Source organism: Pollachius pollachius (genome assembly GCF_949987615.1).
Source record: "Pollachius pollachius genome assembly, chromosome: 14".
Taxonomy (NCBI): domain Eukaryota; kingdom Metazoa; phylum Chordata; class Actinopteri; order Gadiformes; family Gadidae; genus Pollachius; species Pollachius pollachius.
This window is the reverse complement of record NC_136947.1, coordinates 7,643,071-7,658,084: the sequence shown is the minus strand read 5'-3', so window position 1 is coordinate 7,658,084 and position 15,014 is coordinate 7,643,071. Positions and strand designations below refer to the sequence as shown.

Here is a 15,014-nt window from a genome sequence, read left to right as displayed (position 1 = left end):
TCTTAGCACAAATTAAATTGGTGGTGAAAAGTCTTCATAAATGAGCTTTTTCTAAAGAGTCTTACTTTATTAAACTCAGGGATTAGCTCCCTTTGTGCAATCATTGAATTGTCTCTCCCATGTGGAATGAAATGAAACCCAAAAAGCAATAACAGAATAATTATTTTAACTGTTTTAACAAATGTTTATTCTTGTACTTTGTATTAGAGCAAATTGACCTACAGCATGGGACATAATGCTCTAATCGGCTATATTTATACAAACGGATTAGTTTCCTGTTTGATTTGTATGTCATTATGAGAAGCAGATGCAAAAAGTAATCAAAGTAAGCGCTTATGATAACACATGAGGAAGGCATTTATACATTTAGCGATGTTTGATGTCCTTCAAATTTATAATTAGAAATTGCTGAATTATCTAAAATTACCTAATTATCTAAAGCTATAATTCCCATTAAGACATTAATAAAAGTTTTTAACTATTCCTCGGAGTTGCTGTTTCTTCAAACACAAAGTTATTACTAAGTTTATACGAGGTAGGCTACATAGAACAAAACAACGAACACAACAAGGAAACGCCTTGCTCGGTCGCTGCAGTCAGCACTAAGCGAATGCACAATTCCATTATGAATTCTGTGAGATAAAAGGGAAAAGGTTGTGGGCTGGGAGGGTGGATAGGGAAAGAACTATTTCCTACTCCTCGACGTTTGTTAGTCAGCATTTTGGTTACTTTGTGTTTGTTGACTTCGGCGGTTCCGCCTGATCAGATTCACTCTTTTTGAAGTCGTATTGATAACTGCTGTCAAAACTGCTCAGGAGTGGATGGATGAGAAATACAAATAAACGAATCTCTGCTAGCGCAAGCAGACCTCGCAGCATTCGAAAGAGAAATGTTGGGTTCTGATTGATTGGCTTCTAATTATTAGCTCTGTATGTTTCCGCTGTTTCGTTTGTCGGCTGTCACACGCACAAAAAAAAGGAGCATTTGTTTTGTGAGGGATGGAACTGCGTGTTATATTTAGCGTTTTTGTTTCGCTCTTTGTCCGCCTGTTTTTCTCCAGTTTAAAAAGAACAGCGTGAGCCTGTGCTTGTCAGCGAACGGCCAACCTCTGAACATCTCAACAACATCTGCTTCCAACACAGCGTCCTACACACAAGCCGGCGCTGGATGTGTGTTTACCTTTGAAGTCGCGTCAGCACAGTATTAGGCATTGTGAAAGTAAGAAGGAAAATTGGGTGGCCCCTGGGTTTTTTTGTTTTTATGTCTGCTTTGAGTCCCCCCCCCACCCACTCTACAATTAAGAACACTCGCGTAGGAGTTCGGTGTTTTTTTGCCTCGGTTCGCTCTGCAAAAGAGAAAGGCAGGTAACTACGTCGCCTCATCCTCCTCCCCGGAGAGACACACAAACGCTTCTGCCTACCCAACACGTCTCCTAAGAACTCATAGTAAGGTTTACACAGCCTCGGTTTAGCAAAAGTAGAACAACGCACACGCACACATACACAAACACACATGAAAGAACACACGCGCGTTCACACGCACACGCCTACACACACACACAAATGTTCAAACACAAACAAAACACACTCACACGCACACACACACACACATGCAAGAGCATGAGCACGTACACACGCACATGCCGACACACACAAATGTTCAAACACAATCAAACCACACACACACACACACACAAACAGGCACAAACATGGGCACTCCATGCAAACCTTCCTTGTTATTTCCCTATATCCCCTATGGATAAAGGCTTTTCATCATGCAGGACATGGAGAGTACTCAGGTTCGACCCAGCAGGACAGCGGTCTTTCAAGACTGACAATTATCCTCCATGTCCTTACGCAAGGCATGGAGTTCGGTTAACAGATCTCCTGGTATGATGTGAGTGTTGTATCAGCCGTTCCTCTGATGTGACTCAATAGTCTATAGAGAGTCTTTGTCCATTCGATGTTTCAGTCATCCGAGTTTACAAACTGTATAGTTTGCAGATAAAAAAACAAACAAAAACATTTCTTGAAATGTTAACCGTATAAAATATATATAATATATAATAATATAATTCCTTGACAACACTGAGAATCCCAAGGCTTACGTGTCTGGAAGTTGGTGATGACGGTGCCGCTGGTGAGCGGGCCCTTGGTGGCGTACAGGGCCACAGAGTAGGTGGTGCTGGGCCTCAGGCTGGACAGCTGGTGGTCCTGCCTGTTGCTCTCCACCAGGAAGGTGTCTGTGGCCACTGGGGACGGACACACAGACAGAACGGATGGCTCTCTCTCTCTTTCCACATGGACATGACACATTTTCTTATTGTAAGATATATTTTAGCATTTTCTTGCTATATTATATAGTGAGCTAGACAGGAAGGTCTGGGAGATAGAGGGGAAGGCATGCCGCTAAGGACCACGGGCAGGAATCGAACCCGGGTCGCTGCGATCAGGACTGAGCCTTAAAGATACACGCTCTACCCGGTGAGACACCGGGGCGCCCCATACATGTCATACATTGAGTCATTCAGCAGGCTACGCTTTCATCCAAAGCCATTTACAAAGCGCTTCAAGGATGCATCAAAGCATGCGTTGGAGTTTGGAACTTGAAGGAAACGTGTGACAGAGCTGCACAACCTAGTTTCAAAGGCACCATTGAAGGGAGAGCAGAGTAGTCATAGGAACCAGAAACACAAGGTTGGGAATATCAATAAATATAATGATGTATTTATTCATTTCCTCTCTGTGTGACCCCCCCCGTCTCCCAACACGCACGCACAGACCCACCCCCCAATGCCCACTCGCACAATTCTACCCTCTGGTCCTCTTCTTCTAAAATAGACTTCCCCACTAAAACACGAAGCAAATGGATAAGGAAGCGTTGCACGGAGAGAAGATAAACTCTATGATAATGACATGGCCTGGTCAGAAGCCAGCTGGCCAACACTTGGCTGTGCGACTCGGAGGGATGGGGATATTGACTTGAGATCTGCATACACTTGGCAACGTCGCCTTGAGGGTGAGGGTCTGTAAATAGACACATTGACTGAGTTGATCTGAATGAATACACTACCCCGAGACGAGTCACGGCCAAATGCAACATTTCCGGGTCATTCCGGGTACAGCTTACTTTTGTGGAGGGGGAATGAAATCAATGATGTTTTTGTTTTTTTATGAGGATGATATCAAGGGGGTGAATGTTGGCCATGGACACTTTAGTAAACATATAAATCATATAACAAATTCAGCGCTCTAGAAGCATGTTTGATTCATGTGTGGGAAACGGTATCTAGCACAGGTACTTCTTCCTCCAACTAGGTCGACCTGACATCCATCTTCATCCATCCATCAACAGACTAGCATCGTCGAAGGGTGTTTGAAAACCCGAAATGGCTTTGACCGTGTGGCTGGATCGATAAATACTTTCATGCTGTCAAACAACAGGCCGCTCCAGGTGCTTCTACGACACAACACAAAATGTATCTGACACTTAAGGGATTTTTTTTTTTGTACCCTCATATTTTGGCCCAGTAGCTAATGCAGGCTAGGACCTGTTGGTAATTTATCACGGCCTGGCCTGGCTTTGGCTGCAAGCCGCTCATCCATTCGGTACTCTGCTTCAACTGTACTGATATATTTTACCCTCAAACACATTTGTGCATTCAATGGATTTTTTTGGGCTACACACTCTCCGCTTCCACGGATGGTTTAGTTTCGAACCGAAGAGCGACTAACCAGCCGTGGACTCGGAGGCTCGGAGAGGACATCGGGGGGAGAGTGTTTACCTTGGTTGTGGGTGAGGGTGAGGACGTAGTTGTCGACGTCGGACATGGGCGGATTCCACCGCAGGAGGGCTCCTTGCGGCGTGATGTTTAGGGCTGTCAGCTCGGCGGGCATGTCCATCGCTAGGAGAGGAGAGGGAACAGATCAATCACCACGGTCTGAGGAGGCAGAGGCTGGAGTGAGTCGTCAGAAGACGTGTGCTTACTGATAGCCAGGAGAACAGATGAAGAGGAGGAGGAGAAGAAGAAGAAGAAGAAGAAGAAGAAGAAGAAGAAGAAGAAGAAGAAGAAGAAAAGGACAAGGATTCCCACACATGAGCTGAAGGGCGAGGTGATTAATATTACCATAAACCCCCCCTACCCCCCCCCCCCCCCCCCCCCCCCCCTCATCAGACGCAGAAACTGATCTTTAATTAGCACAGATTGGTTAGTTAGGTCAATCTTATCAGTGTAGTGTGCAGGTAGAACAAATTTCATTTGAATAATTAGTTATATTACAAATAAGTTATTATTAGAATAATTACTTCTCCTGGTGCATCTTTGAATTGAATTATGTGGAGGCTGGCCGAGCTAATTTAATTTGCATCAAAGATAGCATAGAAGAGCCAGTAAAAAGATTTCAAAACAAAAAACAAGCAAGGGTATTCGTTATTTCCGAGGAGTATGATAATGTTATCGTGTTATGCATACATATCACATGTGAGTCAATGTTTTTGTGTGAGAAATTGAGTTGAGGACCACAGAGAAAAGCACTGATAGGAAGTCGATTCCTCGATGTGTTGATTATTTGAAGATGATGTCTGAATGTAGAATGTGTGTATGTATATCCCTTTAAGGAAGTGTAGTCAGAATGTTTTCCATCTGAGTGTTTTAGGTGGGAACAGCAATATGTTCAAGTATAACAGTGTACAGTTAATGGTTCGAAAGATTTTTTCATCGAAAACAAGTGCAACATTCATGCTCAGGAGAGAAATGCGTTGAACATTTCAACAGGCGGTCCCCATGGCAATTAGTAAGTGCACCTCTTATTATTTCCTGCCAATTATTCCAACCAGCAAACAACAGAACCTGCTGCTCTGTACTTCATGTATTTTATTGGACACATTCTGTGTTTTTTTCCAGGGTCTGTCCTTCCCAGCCCACTCATTAAAGTCAATATTTCCCTGTTTAACTACCTACATGCTTGGCAGGTTAAAACAACAACAGCATTGGATCGATCATTGGATCTCTTTGTATCTCTGTATAGTCTGTGTGTGTATGGTTGTGTGTGTGCGTGTGTTTGTGTGCAAAAAAGTATTTGATAAAGTGTGTGTGTGTGTGTGTGTGTGCGCGCGTGCGTGCGTGCGTGCGTGCGTGCGTGCGTGCGTGCGTGCGTGCGTGCAGCGGGTATAGGCCGTGTGTGTATGCATCTTCCTGAATATGACATGTGTGTATAAGAGTTGAAATTGTGTGTTGTGTGAGTGTGTGCAATGTGTGTACAGTGTATGCGTGCATCTTCCTCAATATAAAGTTTGTGGATAGTGTAAGGTGTGTGTGTATGTGTGTGTGTGTGGTGCGTCTGTGTGTGTGTGTGTGTGTGTGTGTGTGTGTGTGTGCGTCCATGCATCCTCCAGAATATGACGTGTGTGTATAATAGCTGTTCTTGTGTTACCAAAATGGAGGCTTTGCTTTGCCACCAGACTGTGGTGAAGCAGAGGAAGTCAACGTACCAAGCTCTTCTTCTGTCTGTCAACAGAGAGATTCCTGCTACTGCACGACTTCTTCTTCCCTCTTCCTGTCTCCTGTTTTTTCTTTGATTGTTGGTTTGGGTTTGTCTTGCCTGCACTTTGTTCACTCGCCACCTCCAACACAGTTCTCTTCTGTCCCTTTCTTTTATTACCTTTTTCTTCTTCCTGTCTTGCTTTGACTTCCCGGCAATGTGACCTCTAACCCCGACGTCTGTAGTCCATTGAAAAAATCTGTTCCTATTTTTTCTCCCTTGCTGTCTCTCTTGGTCTTCCTTACTCTCTCTGTCGTCATCACTCCCTACTTTTCTATTGGTGTCCTATTTGTGGCCATGCGATGGCCTTTCAATAATGCCAATTACACACCATCAACATGACAAAAACCAGGACACAATGTTTCATTCACCCTTTCTGAATCTCACATGATCCAGATCTGTTTTTAATGAGCACTGTTGTTAGCTCTTTCAACGTGCCTCTAAACACGGCCAGCGAACCCACGGTCTCATTCCCATGAACAAAATAAAAGTTTGGTTGGAAATGGTTGTATGTGCCTCAATGCGTTCTCCTGTCTTTCTTCAGATTTCGATCTCTTCTGAAGGGCTTTCATAACAAAATCCAACGACCTCCACACTGAAGCAATGTGCAAACTAATTGTGCCTACACTCTAAAAAGAGCAAAACTATATTTTGCATGCAACATTTGCATGTCCCTGACTAGAGCATTATGCGTTGCCAGAAACTATTATTTTCCCCCTTTCTAATGAGCCTGACGATAGAGCAACGTATTATTTAGCTGTTAACAGCGCCATTGGCTATGCTTCATTGTTAACGCAATGAGTCTGCCATAGAAAGTGGCTTAATAAGAAGGCATGGCAGGCAAGAAAGATCACAAGACGAAAATAGTGTATCTGTAAGAAGGGGTAGAGATGGAGGGAGACAGAGAGAGAGAGGAAGAGAGAGCAAGAGGGAGACATTGATATTGGCATGCAAGCCAACGTTCTCCATGCTCAACCTTCCTCAATTCTATTTCTCTCTTTGTCCCTCTCTCCCATTTGTTCTGTCTCAATAACATGTGCATACAAAGACACTCTAAAAAACGGGAGCAAAGACTTCATATAAAGCATGAATATATATATGCTGGATATGTGTTCAGAGAAAATGACTTTTATTGTGTGGGAGTTTAGAAAAGGCCTAATAAGCCGCTCTTCTACATGGAAATGCTATTTACATTGGAAATGTGTTTGCTTTGTTAACCTTAGTGCACAGCTATGTGTGTACTGTTTGTGTTTTTGTTGGCGCACTCATGCGTGTGTGTGTGTGTGTGTGTGTGTGTGTGTGTGTGTGTGTGTGTGTTTCTGTGCGATGTTGAGGGTGTGCTTCAGAGTTGAATGGCTGTGAAGAAAAGGGGCGTCACAGCAATCTACTCTTTCCATTATCAAATGGCGAGGAATTGTTGGTTGAAGAAGCAAATTGTTCCATCTGCCGCGACACACAGCAAGCACGGCATCTCTTTCAGCATCCGTCAAGGCCCTTGAGTGCGTCTACGACGTGTACTTATACTTGTGGTGGGTAAGCCAGCGGACGCTTTCGATGAGCTTTCCAAATGCCGTCCTCTTAAAATGAAATCTTTGGACGTTTGAAAGTTGCACTGCATTACCATGTGTTTTGAGACTTACCATGCTTGTGTTTTTTACTGCAATCTCTTCGCACTACATTAGCAAGTTTTTTTTATTATAATTGTATTGTATTGTATGTTTTGTAAGACCACATTTAGAGCATGTTTGCTGTTTTTCTAAATGCTGGAAACTTGCAAAAAAAACGGCGATTGTCTGCTCTCCAGTAGATTATAATAACCTTTTGTTTTGTTCTGGTGTGTCACGTTCGACCTCACAACTTAACAGGGTCGGTAAACACTGGAAATCAGCACGGAGCCAGTAAAAGTGTTACTTCCATTTTATATCTGTTACATATTGGGTCTGTTTTTTTCAAAATCGCTGCTAAGAACAGAATCCTTGTTGCACGTTAATTCCCTCTATTGACACGCCAATGTCCGGAACTCAAGCGCATGACAAGGCGTTGAGCCTTAAAAGAACGGGTGAAAATGTGCAAGTCCACCAAGGTGTCAATCACTGTTTCCATCAGCGCCGATCATGAATCACAAATGCCGACGGCAACCCTCTCCACTGAAGACAACACTGAGCGGTGGATGCTAGCGTTTGTGTCCAGTGGGAAAGGGGCTTCCGGTGTAGCGTTCCCTTAGCGCGTCTCCTCACCTGTGAAGACAGCCGCGCTGGCCGCTTTGCTTTCCTGGCTGCCCATCACGGCGGTGAGGCTGATCTCGTACTCGGTGGCGGGGAACAGACTGGACAAGGTGTAGTTGGTGACGTCGCTGTCAATGACCAGGCTGTCCACTCGGCCTGAGTAGGGAACAGCGGAGTTAACAACGATAATCGTGCTGGAATCAGCCGTAAACATCGGATCTATTTGGCTCGCTGACTGCGTGTTTAGAGGTGTCTGTGTGCAATGTGCGCGCGAAACAGCGCGTAACGCGTTTGAGTTTGCAGCATGCGGCGTAGTTGATGTTGCTAATGGTATGTTGTGTTGCGTGTTATGTTGTGTTGTGTGTTTCACAGAATATAGGATACGGTTGAAGCTGCAGCAGTTGTTTTGGAAGCTGTGAAACTCTTTATTAAATATGGCCCACGGTTCAAAATGAACAGAGGGTGATGTCAAGGTGATAGTCACGATTACATAAATGCATTATTCCCCTCCAACTGCCAATGTCCACGGTGTGGGCCTCACCCACTCAAAAACACTTTAACACTTTACATCCATAAAAAAAACCAAACTAATGCACAATGGTGACGTCATCCTTCCTCTGAGACACAGATGTGCTGATGAGGAGGACAAGGTGGGCATCGTTGGTGAACAGGTTGTGTCAGTCCTACCTCGAGCCGACTGGTAGGACATCTTGTAGTAGTCGAAGGGGGCCAGAGGTTTGATCCAGGAGATGGTCACTGAGTCCTCCGTCACCAGAGACATGGTCATCTCCTTGGGAGGGTCCATGCCTAAACATGTGAGAGAGAGACAATAAGAGAAAGAAGGGCGACGGGGAGGGAGAGAGGGAGGAAGGGAGAGAGAGTCAAGACAGAGAGAGAGAAAGAGAGAAATAGAGATAGAGATACACAGAGAGAGAGAGAGAGAGAGAGAGAGAGAGAGAGAGAGAGAGAGAGAGAGAGAGAGAGAGAGAGAGAGAGAGAGAGAGAAACAGAGACAAAGAGAGGGAGAGCGAGCAATAGCACAGTTTAAGATCACAGGAAAGTGTGTGATGGCCTCCTGGAGGGCAGATAGAATATCATTGCACTCAGTTGTTTCCGAGGGTCGCCGTTCAAGCAGACAAGCTGCCCGGCGGGTTCATTATCTGAGCGGCCCGAAAACAGGTTTAAATTACTCCTGCAAGATTGACCACATCTCCCAGATATCTGTAGCCTCTGAGGAAGGCTCCTGTTGAGCAGCCCAACAGAATAGCTGTCACGAAAAACTCAAGAGGGAGGTGAGTGCAAAACGTTGTATTTCAAAGACGGCAGGTCACAGCTGAACTTGAAGAAGGCTCTCAGGTTAACAGTGTGTTACCGCCCTTGCTGAAACCCATCAGCAGTTACCAATTAAGGTTCACCCACCAAAAGATGACATCTATTCAACTGCTAAGTAAGCGTACCGCTTGCACCACCTTGCAGTGCACCGCACGCAACGTGCTGTGCTCATCACCGCTCCTACTGAATGAAGACCGAGAAATTGTTTTTTTTGCACTATTTGTAACACTATCCTAACCTCTGTTGGGGGGTGATGAACTCTCGGGCCAGAAAGCACTGAGTTTTATCCCCCGTCAAAGTAAGTAGAATGAAAAGTATATATATTTAATGTTGTTGTTGTTAATACGTTGTGTGAGGGGCTTCTGTGACAAGACCCTTCACCTCCTGTTACATAAATCACTTTACCCTGTGTATATACTTATTCACTTGGAGCTATTTGCATAATCAGAGTTGTCCTTTGCAAGTCACAGCAAAACCCATTAGACCGTGTTTATTGATCTTGTTTATTTTATTTTCATATTTTCGTTTTTTACATAAAGCCTGTCACTGTTTTAATCCGTCCCACGAGGAGGCGTTTGTTGTGAAAAAGTGCCCAGTTCACCGAGATGAGATTAACCTTGTTGTCAGTTTGTTTATAAGTCCCCTGGGAGCCATAGTGTTTACATGGAAAAGGTTGGCGCCCAAACAATGTCAGCAAACAATGAAACTGATGGGCATTGGTATAGCTTCTGACGAGATATACTGTGAGAGAGAGAGAGAGAGAGCGCGAGAGAGAGAGAGAGAGAGAGAGAGAGAGAGAGAGAGAGAGAGAGAGAGAGAGAGAGAGAGAGAGAGAGAGAGAGAGAGAGAGAGAGAGAGAGAGAGAGAGAGAGAGAAATAGAGAGAGAGAGGGAGGGAGAGAGAGCGAGAGAGAGTGAGAGATAGCTAGAAAGTGAGAGAGAGCGAGAGAGAGAGGGGAGAGGGAGAGAGAGTGAGACAGAGAGAGTGAGACAGAGAGTCAGAGAGTGAATGAGTGAGGGAATGAGCGAGTGATAGAGAAAGACAGAGAGACAGAGAGAGTAAGAGCGAGTGAGAGGGAAAACTAAAGGCAGTGAAAGATAGCCTGGCATTGTGGACAGCGAGCCAGATGGGCACACCTTTTAAACCAACCACCTCAGCCCCTCGCTCATATCTCCAAAAGAAAAATGGCTGCTAGTCACATGCAGAAGGGGGGCAATTAATAACTCCCTGGCCGCGGGCTCATTTCAATTCTGTGGCTATGGAATAATCCAGCATTTTAAACAACTTGTGATTATTCATGTGTGCATATCCTGCTAATTATGTTTAGTTTGCAAGAGCGGGCTGCGAGAGGTTATGTTCTGTCGCTTTCCTGTTTTTGTTTTTGTTTTGTTTTTATTTGCAAGGGGAAGCAGCTTAGTATGACCTAGAGTCTTACTAAGTAGAGAGGAAGACGTTTGTTTTCCCTTGTGTTGGGTGTATTGCCTTGTGCTTGTGTTTGGCTTGGTGTTCAATCATCACAAGGAACATAGTCTTGGATGCAAAGTGAAAACGATGTTGAAATGCTAATGACGCCTCATTAGACTCTGATATAATTGATAAAGGCTATATTTTACAATCACCTCCCCTTTTATTTCTTACTCAGTAAACAGTGAACGGTGGATGGTGTAATAAGGGATCAAACCACAAACACATGCATGTAGTTTCAAGAAGATCGGTGCAGGTGTCCATTATATACCAACTGTCCTAAAATCCTAGGTTTAGCCTTTTGAGTGGTAGTAGTAACAATGCATATAAATTTACATTTTGGGCATTTAGCAGACGCTTTTAACCAAAGACACTTATAAAAAGTACATTTATCGGAAGAAAGAGAAACAACATATTGCTTTCGGTATAGTAAGGATTTTTAAAGAACCAAGTGCAAAGCACTGACAATCGTTAGGTTAACCCGTTCCCCGTATATATCAAAGATAGCTAGGGTAAGATGCTACAGGATGCTAAGCACTATTTTTAAGTGCAAGGACGTACAACATACAATAAGTGCGTAAATTAAGTTCCAGGACGTACAACATACAATAAGTGCGTAAATTAAGTTCCAGGACGTAGAACATACAATAGGTGCGTAAGCGGGGTGTGTGTGTGTGTGTGTGTGGGGGGGGGGGGGATAACTGAAGGCTTCAATCATTTTAGTCATTAAAAGTGTTATTAAACGTGCAGGTTGGGCATAGGTCGAGCTAAGGCTACTGGTTAAGGGCCTGTTTTCCAATGACGTTATCCTATGCTATCCTATGGTTCCTATATACTCGCAAACAAAAGCAGCACAAATTAACATAGGCAGCATACAAACAACCCTGGTCAAGGTGTGGGAGGAGGGCACCTCAACCGCCTCTCCTCTACATATTTATAACCCTATACAATCACATCTTGGAGAGGGTAGGAGACAACAAAGAGGAGCGATGAATCTGAGAAATACTCAAACAAAGTGCGCTTGACGACAACATAGAGTGCATCCGCCCACTCATTCCTTAGCCTAAGGAAATGAGACTGCTCTCTCTCTATCTCTCTCTCTCTCTCTCGCTCTCAACCTCCCTTATTCACCTGCTCACATTCTCTCCTTTTCCCAATCATTATCTTGCTTGCTTTACTCTCACGCTCTCTCTTTGTTGGTCTCTCTCTCTCTTTGTTGGTCTCTCTCTTTCTCTCTCTCTCTCTCTCTCTCTCTCACCCTCCCTTATTCACCTGCTCACAGTCTCTCCTTTTCCCAATCATTTTCTTGCTCGCCTTTAGTCTCTCTCTGTCTCTGTCTCTCTCCCTCTCTCTCTCTCTCTCTCTCTCTCTCTCTCGTCCCTGATTGTCTCAGTCATTCCAGGTGTGAACGGCAGGCTCAATGCAGTGACATCTGTTTCTGACAGGCCCCTCCCCCGATCCCCCACTTCCTGTCCAAACAAGGCTAATTGGCGATAGAATTGCGCACATTGACACATTAACGCACAAATGAAGGGTGGCGAGAAAGACAACGGCAGCAATGCAATTGTGTGTGTGTGTGTGTGTGTGTGTGTGTGTGTGTGTGTGTGTGTGTGTGTGTGTGTGTGTGTGTGTGTGTGTGTGTGTGTGTGTGTGTGTGTGTGTATGGGTAGGTGAATGTGTGTGCGTGTGTGTGCGTGTGCGTGCATGTGCATGTGTGTGTGTATGGGTTGGTGGGTCTCTCAACCAACCAAAGACGATGGGTGAGAGAGATAGAAAATAGTAGAGGAAGTCTGCGGTACTGTAAGGCCTGGGGATGAATCTGAAATACAATAATCCCCTTCCACAGCTTTTGAAAACGCAGTGTAATTTGTTCACGACGCCACCATTTGCTATCCATTATCCTTATCTTTAACTTTTTACTAATAACTTTGATGGACTTTGATGCAATTTGGCGACACTTTTAATTGACACTCTCTCTGCGTTAGTATTCATAGAAAGCCACTCTTCCACAGAGTTCACCGTTGCCTTTTGTGTACTCTCTCCTCTCAGGGCAGTTAAGTTCAAAGCACCAGAAAGTCCACTCAGCAGCAGGTAATTTGCATCCAGCAGCAACACATGGGCCCATTAGATCGCATGGACGCATCAGGGGTTGGGAGAAGCCCACAGGTAAATGTTGATGGATAGATGGGAAAGACTGACGACATGACCGTGCTGACAAAAGGAACCTTTCTTTAGAGCTAATTTAACTTTTCTAACATTGGTTCTGTAGGTCTTTAAGTTTAAGTTAGTGTGTGAAAGTTTTTGTCTTTGTATCTATGTGAATGGAACTATTTTCATCTCATCCATTCCCTCTTTACTCCCCCACCCACCCTCCCCATCATTGCCCCTCATTAGTACGCACATTTTAAGGTCAGCACATTTTTAAATATCCTTTAGATGTGGCCGTGGAGGTTGGTATCAGCGACCTAGCCGCACAGGGTCAGCACTTTAGCTCCAGTAAATCAGCAGCCTCATCTGACTCCTGCTGCTGCTGTCCCCAAGCCCCCACCACCTCCAACACCACCTCCACCTCCACTGCTGCTGCTCTCTCTCCGTCAGCGAACCGCGAGGCCAGCCAACCGCATGCCTTTATTATTCCACCGGCGACAGGGCCGCCGCATCGCTGATCGATACGCGACGCGATGACCATTATTGGAAATCGACATCGCCATGGGAACCTCGCAGTTTCTTGTTTGTGTGCAGACGGATCAAAATCGACGTCAGCCAGCAAGTGCTGATGGAATTGAATCTCGAACCGCACGGTTTAAGACTCAAGAGAAAAACAAGTGTTGTGTCGGTCAAACCCCGGTCGTCCAACCTCCAAACCTCCGTCTTCGCTGTGTATTCCCGGGGGGTCATTTGGAGCAGCTTGTCATCGTGATAAAGGCGTTATGCAAATAGACTTGCCTTCAGCTCACATAGTGCATCCGCCGTGTATACCCACACGCACGGCTGCCAACAGCCCCACCTCCATCCATCCCCTTTTGGTTGCCGTGAAGGGATCGGTTTAACTTTAGGGCCCGTCCCCGCGGCGACGGAGACTCACCTGTGGTGAGCGGGGCGTCGACGGGCTCCGACGTGGCGTCGCCCTGGATGGTGATCAGGCTGACGGTGTAGTGCGTGGCCGGAAGTAGGCCCTGCACCAGCGAGCGGGTCCTGGAGCCCTCCAGGGTCACCTTGGAGGTGTCCGTCCCATCGGCCGAGGCGTAGCTGAGGATGAAGAGGTCGGCGGGCGGCGCCGGAGCACTCCACGCCGCCGCAGCCGAGTCCCACGTCACGTCCGACAGGTAGAGGTGGGTCACAGGCCGGATGCCTGGGAGGGACGGGCGACCGGGCACAATACGGGGGGGGGGTCACTCCAGGGGGTCGCACCCTGATGGAACCCCCCCCCCCCCCCCCCCCCTGATGGAGACGTGGGGTTGGTGCCGATAACGCTGAAGAGATGGTGATGAGAATGCAGCCATGGGTTGTCATGAGGATGCCATGAGAGTTGTCATGGAGATGATGAAGGGTGCGTTGCAGCTGGTGATGATGAAGATGAATAACTGATGAATTTCCTCACATAGGTGGTGATGGTTAGAGTCTGTTGGATGCCTGGGGATTTGTTGTTGGGTGTGAGTCCAGCACCGATACAAATACCAGTTGTTTATCTTTTGTTGTTTTTTTACTACTTTCTTGCTACTTCTTGAAGGTTGCTACACTCATAACACATTGCAGTTCAGGGTTGTATCGGAACTCAAAGAATTCCAAGTCAAAATATTTCAAATGCAGAGAAAGTTGCACGCACAAGTTAACAAAGTTATCAAAAAAAACAGTCGGTATGTTGTCTGGATGTTTGAGGAAGTAAGGATGAAGACGATGGTGGTTCTCATGATGGTGAAACATATAGGAGATGATAATAAGATCACTCATCATTAACAGGACGATGGTTTAATTTGCATTTGTCTTAGAACTCACAAACCATCTGGGCTGTTGATGAAAAAACAACAAAGGAACTCCACAAATTGGCACAACCTTGAAGTTGCCGAGATGTGTAGATGTGAGAGTGAAAGTATGTGGTGTTAGCGAGGAACAGTTTTGAGGCAGCGCGCTGGAGGTGTTGAAAATACATGGAATGGATAGAACACAGAAAATGTTGGTGGGGGGATGAAAGCATCTCATCTGCGGCCTGATGGATGTTCCCTTAAGTGACACCTTGACAGTTAAAGAAAGAAGGACAAGTGGCCACTTTGGAGGTGCACTCGTTACCTGGTCCCTTCAGGAGCAAGGGCTAATCCCAAAGCCGCTCAGGAAGACGAGTTCATCCAAACACCATTTAACAGACTCTGCCAACATGGCCGATTAAACAGAAGATGGGCGGGAATGACAGCTCCTGACAGGCCATTCATTATTTATTTCCTTTCTATGACTCTCT

At 45.5% G+C, this 15,014-nt stretch overlaps 1 protein-coding gene across 1 annotated transcript in view; it reads right to left on the bottom strand.

Annotated features, from left to right (window-relative positions):
* The window catches only part of tnr (tenascin R (restrictin, janusin)), a gene marked incomplete at its 3' end in the record, with an annotated part of 64,221 nt that overhangs the window by 19,091 nt on the left and 30,116 nt on the right, over positions 1–15,014 (bottom strand). The window contains exons 16-20 of the mRNA XM_079750490.1: positions 13,647–13,913; positions 8,453–8,572; positions 7,778–7,921; positions 3,785–3,904; positions 2,108–2,251 (exon numbers count right to left, since the gene is read on the bottom strand). Of these exons, the coding sequence (XP_079606616.1) occupies positions 2,108–2,251; positions 3,785–3,904; positions 7,778–7,921; positions 8,453–8,572; positions 13,647–13,913 (795 nt within the window). The remainder of the gene's footprint in view (positions 1–2,107; positions 2,252–3,784; positions 3,905–7,777; positions 7,922–8,452; positions 8,573–13,646; positions 13,914–15,014) is intronic.